At 48.7% G+C, this 10,552-nt stretch overlaps 1 protein-coding gene across 1 annotated transcript in view; it reads left to right on the top strand.

The window, feature by feature from the left end:
* Positions 1-10,552, top strand: part of Gtf3c1 (general transcription factor IIIC subunit 1) — an 80,064-nt gene that overhangs the window by 48,053 nt on the left and 21,459 nt on the right. The window contains 11 exon segments of the mRNA XM_008841695.3: positions 1,012-1,115; positions 1,893-2,077; positions 2,825-3,094; positions 3,313-3,458; positions 4,398-4,495; positions 4,901-4,997; positions 5,115-5,292; positions 8,038-8,176; positions 8,590-8,725; positions 9,011-9,089; positions 9,216-9,404. Of these exon segments, the coding sequence (XP_008839917.2) occupies positions 1,012-1,115; positions 1,893-2,077; positions 2,825-3,094; positions 3,313-3,458; positions 4,398-4,495; positions 4,901-4,997; positions 5,115-5,292; positions 8,038-8,176; positions 8,590-8,725; positions 9,011-9,089; positions 9,216-9,404 (1,621 nt within the window).

The raw sequence follows: 10,552 nt of genomic DNA on the forward strand, positions 1-10,552 counted from the left end.
TGGATTTTCCATCTTGGCCCCAAGAGACCTCTGCTTTGATACTTTGTTTCCTTAAGAAGTGGGCAGGTCCATTTCTGATTTCACATGTTACTTTATTTTTTGAGAAATTAGAAAAATACAAAGCAGTACAAAAAAATGACTTAGGAAAATATCAGCTGCTGCAATCTGACAGCTGTGCATCCCTCAAAATAAGGCCCTCAAGTTCCTTTGACCTAACCCCTCCCTCCACAGCTGCCTGCCACTCATCCCTTTGAAGTCAATGCAGAAGTGGGCAAGGGGGTCCCCATTTCACCACTGAGGACTGTTGACACTGGGCCCCTGAGGGGCGGCCTGTTCCTGTCCCCATCCCTCTCAGTCTTCATTGGGCACAGAGCTGCTGGCTTAACTTCTACCAGTGACAGAAACAAGGCTGTTCTAGGGATACCAGGCCATTGTGACTCCTCACCCATGGCCTGTCACTCACCCCCGACCTGTACCACCTCTGCCAGTGCCCTGGCTCCTGGCATGCCTGCTACTCACTTCCTGGTTTCATCCCATGTCTCAGGAACTAGCAACCATCATAACCATTCTACCTCAGTTCCCAAGAAGAGGTAATAACAGAGCAGCCCCAAATACTCTTATCAATTCAGAGGTGCACTGGCAGGCCTCCCAACAACACAGAGCCAAAGGAGACATGTCCTGCTTCCCCTTTTAAATAAGAGCCTCAAATTTGAGTTTAGTGGGGAAACTCAGCAGAGCAGGTATGGGGAGCTATACCAGCTAGCAGGGAAGTCAGTGGGCTGTGACAGTCCATCCAGGGAACTGTAGGAGTAGTGGCTTGGTGTCCAGGACTTGGTGGCATGGTTACCTGAGGGGTTTTGATATCTGGAGCTGAAACAGCAAACTATTTATCTTGTGTTTTCCATCTCTTTGAATTGTATGTTGAAAATGTCCTCTGTGGAACCTGCCTGTGGAGCCTCAGCTCTCTTAACATTGCTCTGCCCTCTGGGACACTCCACCCTTTCTCCACAGGTGGATCTGGTTGTGCACCCATCCATGGACCAGAATGACCCTCTTGTGAGAAGTGCCATTGAGCAGGTTCGCTTCCGGATCTCCAACTCAAGCATGGCAAACAGGTGAGACCTCCTGCATCTGTTTCAGCCTGAAGCCATAGAGCTGCCTTCCCTTTCCCTCTTGTTTTTCTTTTGGTGGTGTTGGTGGCGCTAGGGTGTTCATCATACTAGGCATGCACTTTCCTACTGAGCTACACCATCAGCCCTAATTCTTGACTATCTGGTACATGTCATCAGAGCACTCTGGTGTTTGAAGCTCAGCCTCATCATAGCACGTAGTGATTGTACTTGTCTTCCTGAGGTCTCTGATCTCAGCCCAGTAGGTGAGGAGCAAGTTCCTAGGTGGATGAATTCTTGGTGAACAGAGAGCTGCCCTGGCTGTGGCTGCTTTGTGGTTAGTCACATCAGCTGAACCAACTAGTTTCTCATGAATTGCTATGAAGTATCTAAAGACATAGCATCCTGGGCTGCTCCTTTCCCTTCCTACTGGCCGGAGTAGCCTCTGAAGGCCCCCACATTTCTCCCTCCACGTGTTTTAAAAGCTGTTTACAGCTGGGTATGGTGGTGCATGCCTTTAATCCCAGCACTTGGGAGGCAGAGGCAGGCGGAGCTCTGTGAGTTCGAGGCCAGCCTGATCTACAGAGCGAGTTCCAGGCAGCTGGAGCTACAGGGAGACCCTGTTTCAAAAAGACAAAAAAAAAGAAAAGAAAAAGAAACAAAATTGTTTACTTCTATCACCTGCCTGGGCCCATGGTCAGTTAAGTCTGAAACCCTGAGCCTAGCAGGATAAGCCTTGTCTTTCCTTCCAGCAGCTTATTGCACCCTATGTTTGGCCTGCAGGATTAAAGTTCCACAGACTCCAGTGCCCCAAGAGGAGGCAGAAGAGGAAAGCCAAGAGCCGGAGGTCCCAACTGGATCAGGGGACTCTGACCCAAATACTTCCTCTAAGCCAGAAAGTGGGCGGGTGAAAAAGACGGATGAGAAAATGGGCATAACACCACTGAAAAATTACAAACCTGTCATAGGTAAAGAACAGCTTTGTACATGTCTGACTGTTGTACGTGGTGAGTGTATAAGTCACTTTATGTTCTGCATCTGAGACAAATCAGGGTGGAATTGCCTGCCAGTCCTATTTCAGTATTCACACATCTTTATTCCCTATCTGGGAATGGGGGTGATTGTTGCCCAGCATCCATCCCAAAGCTATTGACTCAGATGGAAAGATGCTCAATTTCAGCATGAGGAATTGTTAACAGAGAGGTGACCTCTACATGCTCACCAAGCACATGACATAAAAAATAAATAGACATTATTCATTTTTAAAAGAAATGTTATAGAATTGAGATTGTGGACTGTTTAGCACAGTCCTTCCATTCTCCATTTTGCTCTGCCCTCATCTCCTGCCCCTGTTCCACCTCCAGCTATGACAGGAACTGTTTTGCTCTGGGTTCACATCTCAAGTATTTGCACAGTTTGCTCTGAGCCCAGCTGAAGGTCTTCCCTTCCTGGCCCTCCAGGCCCTCCCCAGGGAGTCCTTCCCTTGCCTCTGCAGTGTTGCATCCCTCCTCCCAGCCTTTACTTTTTACATCAGACTTGCTATGTTTGGTGGTTTTCTTTTTTTTTTATTTTTTGTCTTTCCTCACTAGAAAGTAAGTCGAGGGAATAAGAACATGTGTCACTTCCCTGACAGCCAGGCCCTAGGTGTCCCTTGATAGCTCTGGGATGAACTGAACTAAATACACTCAGCACTGCCCACACCTTTCTCCCTGCAGTTCCTGGACTTGGGCGGTCCATTGGGTTCCTTCCCAAAATGCCCCGCCTGCGTGTGATGCATATGTTTCTGTGGTACCTGGTATATGGGCACCCTGCTGGCCACACGGGAGAGAAGATGAACTTTGGCAGTGAACGTAAAGCCAGCAAGCAGGAATCTAGTAGGCCAGGGGCCCAGCCCTCCTCTGGAAGTGACTGGGATACCTCAGAAGCCAGAGACAACCCAGAAAGCAGCTCCTGGGAAGCTGAAATGGAGCTCTCTTCAGAAATTGGTGAGACCATGGGCCTGCACCTGGCAGGGAGGGGAGAATAGCAGTTCCCACTCCTGATCAAAATGCAGGTACTTTCCACCCTTCCTGACTCTAGGCTCTTTACTTCTTCAATTTGCCTCATCATGAGGGTCTTACCCAAGTTGGTAGTAAGGGAACAAAGGCCTTTGGGAGGTGAGAGAATACCATCTGCTGGGAGTGACTCGTAACTGTTTTCCTAGTATACGTGGATGAGATCTCATGGATGCGCTACGTCCCTCCCATCCCAATCCACAGGGACTTTGGCTTTGGCTGGGCTCTTGTCAGTGACATTCTCCTCTGCCTGCCCCTCTCCATCTTTGTCCAAGTTGTGCAAGTCAGCTACAAGGTACCTTGAACTGTGGGCCATCACTTGTGGGGGAAGGGGAAACAGTCATGGTCAAGGGAAAGAAGTATTTGGAGTTTGCCTAGGTGGATGAATGAATCATTAAGGGACAGATGTGTGGGTAGATGGCAAGATGGTCAGTCAAGGGAAAATATTCCTAATATTTGCTATTCTGCATAGGTTAGGTTAGAATTGGTAAGAGTAACAGACTGGAGGATGGGTGGTCAGTGGTGTATACAGAAGATGTATTCTTCAGGTAGATTTATCACCGAATAGGCAAGAAGAGAGATAAAGATGGTACGACAACAAAATGGTTTTTAAAATTCCATAAATATAAAAAAGGACCAAATAGAAATAACCCCAAACCTTATCACTGAGTTAGTGATGAGTAATATTTTCAGTGCATTTTCTTATCCTTTACATGATGGTGTGGGTATGTGTGTTGAAACCTTCCTTAACGTCTGAATGGAGGTTTTATTCTTACGAGTTTTTCTGTCCACTGAACAATGTATCATTTTCTACGTCATTACATCTTTAGCTTGACAGTGAGTAGATCTATTGTTCTTCCTCCTCATGCGTCTACTTAGTCATATTGTTTATCTGGAGACATTCACATTTCAGTGCCTTGCTCTTACAAATGACCTGTTGATGCATAATTTTCGGGGAGTATGTCAGTGTGCAGCTCCAGAAGTTTCCCTGCAGACAGAATCACTGGCTTCAAAGGGAATCCACATCCATCCTTTTTTTCTGTGGGTACCTCTCTTGCCTCCTGGAAGGCCTTTAGCAGTTGTGCCTTCCTTCAGGACCAGAATGTATCATTGGACTCTGTGGCGTGGTGGGTGGACTGGGAAGGCAGATGTGGAGACCCACTGCTGAGATAGGGAGTGTTGAGTAGTGATATGTGTTCCATGAGCCTTGTAGCTGAGCACATGACCCCTGTAGGTGGACAACCTGGAGGACTTTCTGAACGACCCTCTGAAGAAGCACACACTGATCCGATTCCTCCCCCGGCACATCCGGCAGCAGCTCCTGTACAAGAGGTGAGGGCCTTGAACCTGACCCTCGCCTGGCAGCCTCAGGCCAGACAAGTCCCTCAAGGTAGCGTCCTAAATGTTTTCTCAGTCCTGGAAGAGGAGAAGGTGCAGCCTTCCAGGCGGCATGGCCTCGAGAGTCTTAGTAGTGTGTACCAAAGATGTATGAGTTAGTCCATATTACTTGCTTTTAAATAGTAAGTAAAACGTGCTGCTAAGGACTGTAACTGCCAAAGTGTTTTTGTTTTGTTTCTTTTGTTACATTTACTTTCCAAATAAAAGCCCAAGCTGACTCTGTACCTCTGCACCTGGGGTGGAGGTAGTAGTCCAGGCAAGAGAGAGGAGCAGCCTCACCTTGCCCTGGTCTTGGCCCTGTGCTGAGCAGCATGATGGACCCTGCTGCCTCTGTTCTAGGAGGTACATTTTCTCAGTGGTGGAGAATCTGCAGCGGCTATGCTACATGGGACTGCTGCAGTTTGGGCCCACAGAGAAGTTCCAGGATAAAGACCAGGTGGTGTATCAGCCCAACAAAAGAGTCTTGATTTTTAAATCCATCCCTGAGCCACCAGCCCCTATGCTGATCCCTGTGTTCCCCTTCTCCCTCTCTTCTGTTGGGTGTCTCCTGCAGGTCTTTGTTTTCCTGAAGAAGAATGCAGTCATTGTCGACACCACTATCTGTGACCCGCATTACAACCTGGCCCATAGCAGCCGGCCTTTTGAGAGGCGTCTGTATGTTCTGGAGTCCATGCAGGATGTAGAAAGCTACTGGTTTGACCTGCAGTGTATCTGCCTTAACACCCCACTAGGTATCCTGGCTTTCTAGGCCCCTGCTTCCCTTCCCCTTGGTATGACCAACAGGATATAGAGCCACAAGAGTGTGGAGATCACAGAACCCAGTGCCATCAGACCACTACCCTAGTCCTGGGATGTTCCTACAGCTTTTTGTAAAGCACTGTGGTGAGCCTTGAAATAAGGAGTCTCCCATCCACCTTCATCAAACATCGAGCCGAATCACATCATCTTCAAGCACATGTGCAAGTTGGTATTCATAGTAATTGTGTTCTAAGGAGGAGGAAGCACAGCTCAGGAGAGAGCCCTGGAGTGTGATGAGAGCTGTCAGGGGTACACGGACGGTGAGGACTGCAGAGCATTATAATGGGGCTCAAACATCTAAGAAAAGCACTGCTGAGCTGGGTAGTATAAGCTGAGGCCATCAGGCAGGGGGAGTGCCTCATGCCAAGGCCTGAGGGATGTGTTGGAGAAGAGACCCTGCATACTTGGGTATGGGAAGTGAGGGAAGGGTAGCAGCTGAGAGTGGAGGAGGGGTTGGGAGCAGGTTTGGGAGTCTGGCAAGAAGCTAAGTAAAGAGTTAAGGGTTTTTTAAAGAGCATCGAGAAACCATGTAATGCTTGTGCATGGACCATACAAAGATGACTTGTATTTAAAGCCCACCCAGCTGCTATGTGGAGAGTGGACTGAGAAGATCAAGAGTGGGAGCTAAGAGGTCAGGAAGGGACTATGACTTGTGTGTGCCATTAGCAGTGTGGGATACTAATAGTTGAGTTTGCTGAGCTGAGCTTCTGTCCTGTCCCCAAATGTCCATTCTCTATGCTGGCTGCAGAGATGGTCAAGTGTCATTTCCCAGAAAGCTTGCTCCAGGTCTAGTCTCCGTCCGATTTCCTCCTGTGAATCCCAGTCCAGGGTTGACATCCTTTATGTGTATATAGAGCTAATGTAGTACAGGGATTTGTGTGTAGTGGTAGAGCCCCTTCTACAGTGCTCTTGCTTCTAAGCTACATGTTCTCCATTGGAGAAAAAGACACCTGGAGAAAAAGACACCACTTGGATTTGCACCTGGAAAGGGACCCCATTCCTCCCTTACCCACCTGTACCTTCAGTGCTATGCTTGGGTTTTTGCAAAGCAGGAGTTGAATGTGGCTGGAGGGTTACCAGATGCCCACAGTAGAGCGAGCCCTTGCACTCAAGAGCTTTAAGGAGTGCAGAAAGGTCTTACTGCAGAGTTTCATTGACACTTTGGGATTCAGAAGTGAGCAATGCTCTTACCATTGGAGATTTTTAAAAAACTTAATTTTTTTTATTTTATGTGTATGTGTGTATTGCCTGCATGTAGGTAAGTGCACCCGTGTCATGCAATGCCCTCAGAGGACAGAAGAGGCTGTTGGATCCCCTGGAACTAGAGTTACGGACAGTTGTTAGCGGCCATGTGGGTGTTGGGATTCAAACCCGGGTCTCCTGCAAGAACAGCCAGTGTCCTTAACCTCTGAGCCATCTCTCCAGCCCTGTATTTTTTTAATATTTTATATATTTTTATTGTGCGTGTGAATATATTGCCTACATGTGTGTAAGTGCACCCGCGTCCTGTAATGCTTGCAGAAGTCAGAAGGGAGCATCGGATTTCCCCAGAACTGGAGTTGCAGGCGGTTGATAGCCACAATGTGGGTCCTAGGAATCTATCCTGGGTCCTCTGTAAGAGCAGCCAGTGCTCTTAACTACTGAGCCATCTCTCCAGCCCTTACCATTGTAGATTTTTTTAAGTGCCCTAATTTCCCCATATTTTATACCTATACATTACTGTCCCTCATAGTTTTTGTGAACAGAGATGTCACAGGCTTAATCGAGACCCATTAATCAGACATCCTTTGTACCTTCAACAAACTTTCCAGGAGGTTCTGCCCCAAGTAATAGGGAGAAGCTCTGCATCCATCGTGAGGCACAGTCCTGTTGTGAGGCGGAAGCTGCCGAAATGCCTGTGTGCACAGGAGATGGGCTGTCAGAACGCTGCTTCTGAGCCTGCCCAGCGAGTATATCTTATCAAACACATTGGTGGGCACTTTTAATCTGTAAGTGTCACATGTCCACTCAAATCTAGTGGTCTAGTGCAGGGTCTTTGTGACCTCCCTAAACCTCATTTTCTTTGGTTTTAAACCTCTGTATGGTGTGGAGTGAGGCTGAGCAAGGTGTCTCAGGCACCATTCTAGCTGAGTGGAGAGCGGCCTGAGCATCCCACTGTCCCTGGCCCACATAATCAAGCAAAACGGGGTTTTGCTGTATTTTAATGATCTGGCAAAAAAATGTGGTTTTCTCTACTGTGGAATAACTGACTTGGCTGCTCCTAGAGCCAGGCAGGGTGCTGCCTCCACCCTCTTCTCCTCATTCTGGCCTGGGCAGCTCTTGCTGCTTATTTCTCTTTTGCTGTGCTGGCTACAGTGATACCTCAGTGCACAGGGTTGTCCTTTCTCCTGAGGATATCCCTGTTGGGCAGGAAGGTGGCTTCCACTGCTTGCCACTTGCCTTTGCTATCTTTAACAGACTCTATCCTACCTAATAGAGACCCCTCTTAGGTTCCCCGCTGGTGTTTTTGCCCTTCTGCTCCCTCCAGTCTGTGACATACTAAAAGGGATTCTCCCAGTGCGGGGCTCCTTGGTTAGGGGAAGAGCATCCTCACAGACCAGACATCCTCTCTTCACTCTCCAGTTGCTGCCAGTGCCTGGCAGGAGACTGGTCCCTGAGCACCGTTTTGTTTTTTCCAGGTGTGGTACGCTGCCCATGCTCGCAAAAAATCTGCTCAGATCAGGGCGGCGACCAGGAGGGCAACTTGAGAAAGGAACAGGAAAGCGCCGTGGACAAGCACAACCTGGAGCGCAAATGTGCCATGCTGGAGTATACCACGTGCGTCCCATCCCTCCACTGACTTTCCTGGCTGTTGCCCAAGGCAAAGCTTTCTCAGCATCCATCCCTGTGGCCCCACTGGCTAACAACTGGGGCTGGAAGCCAGAGGCAGCACATTGATAGCTGTGGACCATATTTGGCCCTTAGATGTTTGTTTCATTACTGTTTTTCCAAAATCCCATCCATTGTCAGAACTTAAAAGTTGGCAGTTTTATCTGAAAATGTAGTGGGGGTGGTGTTTTTTTCTTTCACTTCTGGAAAAAGGAGCAACCTGCCAATATTAGGACTCCAAATTCTTCCTTTCTACCTGTTCAGTATTTTCCTGGGACGGTCCTACATAAAGAAGTTCCCCCACTCCATGCCATGGGCTCAGTTTACCAGGAAGGGCTTGTTTTCTGTTTGCCTTGTCTCAGGGGGAGTCGAGAGGTTGTGGATGAAGGCTTGGTCCCTGGAGACGGGCTGGGAGCTGCAGGGCTGGACTCCAGCTTCTATGCACACCTGAAACGCAACTGGGTCTGGACCAGCTATATCATTAACAAGGCCAGAAAGGTGGGCTCCTGGCACCCCACCCTTTCTTACTCTTAGCCTCTCCCTGCCCACAACTTCTAAGTTGGGGAAGCCAGAGTTGGCAGGGAGAGACACTCAAATACCCGATCTAGGTTTTGTTTTCCCAGTGGTTTCTGACTGATTCTGTTAACAGATTCTACATTTTAGAAAAGAGAAAGTCAAGGTGGCATAGTTCCTCCTGGAGGGAGGGTACATGCAGGGACCCAGTGGTTCTAGGGGAATCTATAGAAGTTCTCTGCTCACCCCAGTCCTGTGCTTATCTTTCAGAACAATACCCCTGAGAATGGGCTCACAGGAAGACTCCAGACATTCCTTTCCAAGCGCCCAATGCCACTTGGGTCTGGAGGTGCGTATACCCGGTGTCCACCTTAGAGATAGCCAGGTGCACTGCTAGTTTGAGCCAACACCAGCACCACATACTGCTGGCCTTCACAGCCTGGACCAAGCAGTCGTGTCCTCTGGTTATTTCTAGGCAGTGGCCGCTTGCCACTCTGGTCAGAGGGGAAGGCTGATACTGAGCCCTGTGCTGACAAGGAGGAGCAGTTTGAGCTGGATCGGGAACCCACCCAGGGCAGGAACCGCAAAGTCCGTGGTGGGAAGAACCAGAAGCGAAAGAGGCTGAAGAAGGAACCCACCAGGAAAATCAAGAGGAGGAGAAGAGGTTGTGGGGTGCTCGTGGTCTGGGTCTTGTGTTTCTATATCCAGGACACAGTGCTGGCTCATTCCCAAAAGCCTGGATTCATCCTGAAGGCAGTGTCCTAAAGATCAGAATTCATCAAAGACCAAATACAGTGGCTTGATATGTATATGTGAACCTTAGCCTAGAGCTGACCACACAGCAACATGTTGCCGTGTTGTGAGCTACTCTTTGTTATGTAGTAGGTACTTCGTGCTGGGTTTGGACCAGCTACTTAAGGTAGGAAGGATATATTTTGGCTCACAGTTCAAAGGTTCCGTCTGTAGTCTGTTGTTTCTGGGCTTAGGGTGAGACTGAGCTTCCTGACAGGGTGCATGTAGTGAGCGTGAGAGCAGAAATGATGCCTGTGCTGTGGACTTGTTCCTTCCCTTGTATTCTGTCCGGGCCCTCAGCCTGAGGGACACCAGGTCTCCTTCCCCTTAGCCAATTCTTCAGAAAGACCCTCACAGTCACATCCGGAGGCATGCCCTACCAGTCACTCTTGGGCACTTCACACAGTCAAAGGTCAGCAGCATAGTGGGCTCTGCTGGAGGTGGTGTTTACATTCATTTATTTTTGTGGATGTGTGTATGTGTGTACCACAGTGCATGTGGAGGTCAGAGGACAGCCTACGGTAGTTGGTTCTTCCCACTGTGCAGGTTCTGAGGTTAAGTAAGAGTACAGGTTGTCAGGCTTTGGTGAGCCATCTTGTTAACCTTGGGGTGTGTTTTTATGCCATTATTATTTGGTCTTTCAAATGGCCCTGAACACAGGTTTTCTTATCCCTGTGGTGTGGTGTGCAACTTTGCATACATCCTGAAGTTGCCTGCGCACAAGGTTGGGGGCCAATGGCTTCAGCTGGTAGTCCAACTTAACTCTGCATACACATCTTAAGCATATTCTGGGAAGCATCTATATAAGGCACCTTCTGAGGACTTGGTATCCCAGTGGGAACAATGAGAGATGGGCAGATAACTAACCAGGGGCCATATTCAAACCTCCCAGCCTGTCCCCATGACATTACACCAGTGGCACATGTGAATGGAGTGAGGGAGCGGTCAGGAGACAGGTGTCAAACCCTTTTTTGGTTTGCTTATGTGACGTTGGGCAGTGCCCGGTACTGATAGGCTTGT

Source organism: Nannospalax galili, unplaced genomic scaffold (genome assembly GCF_000622305.1).
Source record: "Nannospalax galili isolate Female #2095 unplaced genomic scaffold, S.galili_v1.0 scaffold411, whole genome shotgun sequence".
NCBI classification, from domain to species: domain Eukaryota; kingdom Metazoa; phylum Chordata; class Mammalia; order Rodentia; family Spalacidae; genus Nannospalax; species Nannospalax galili.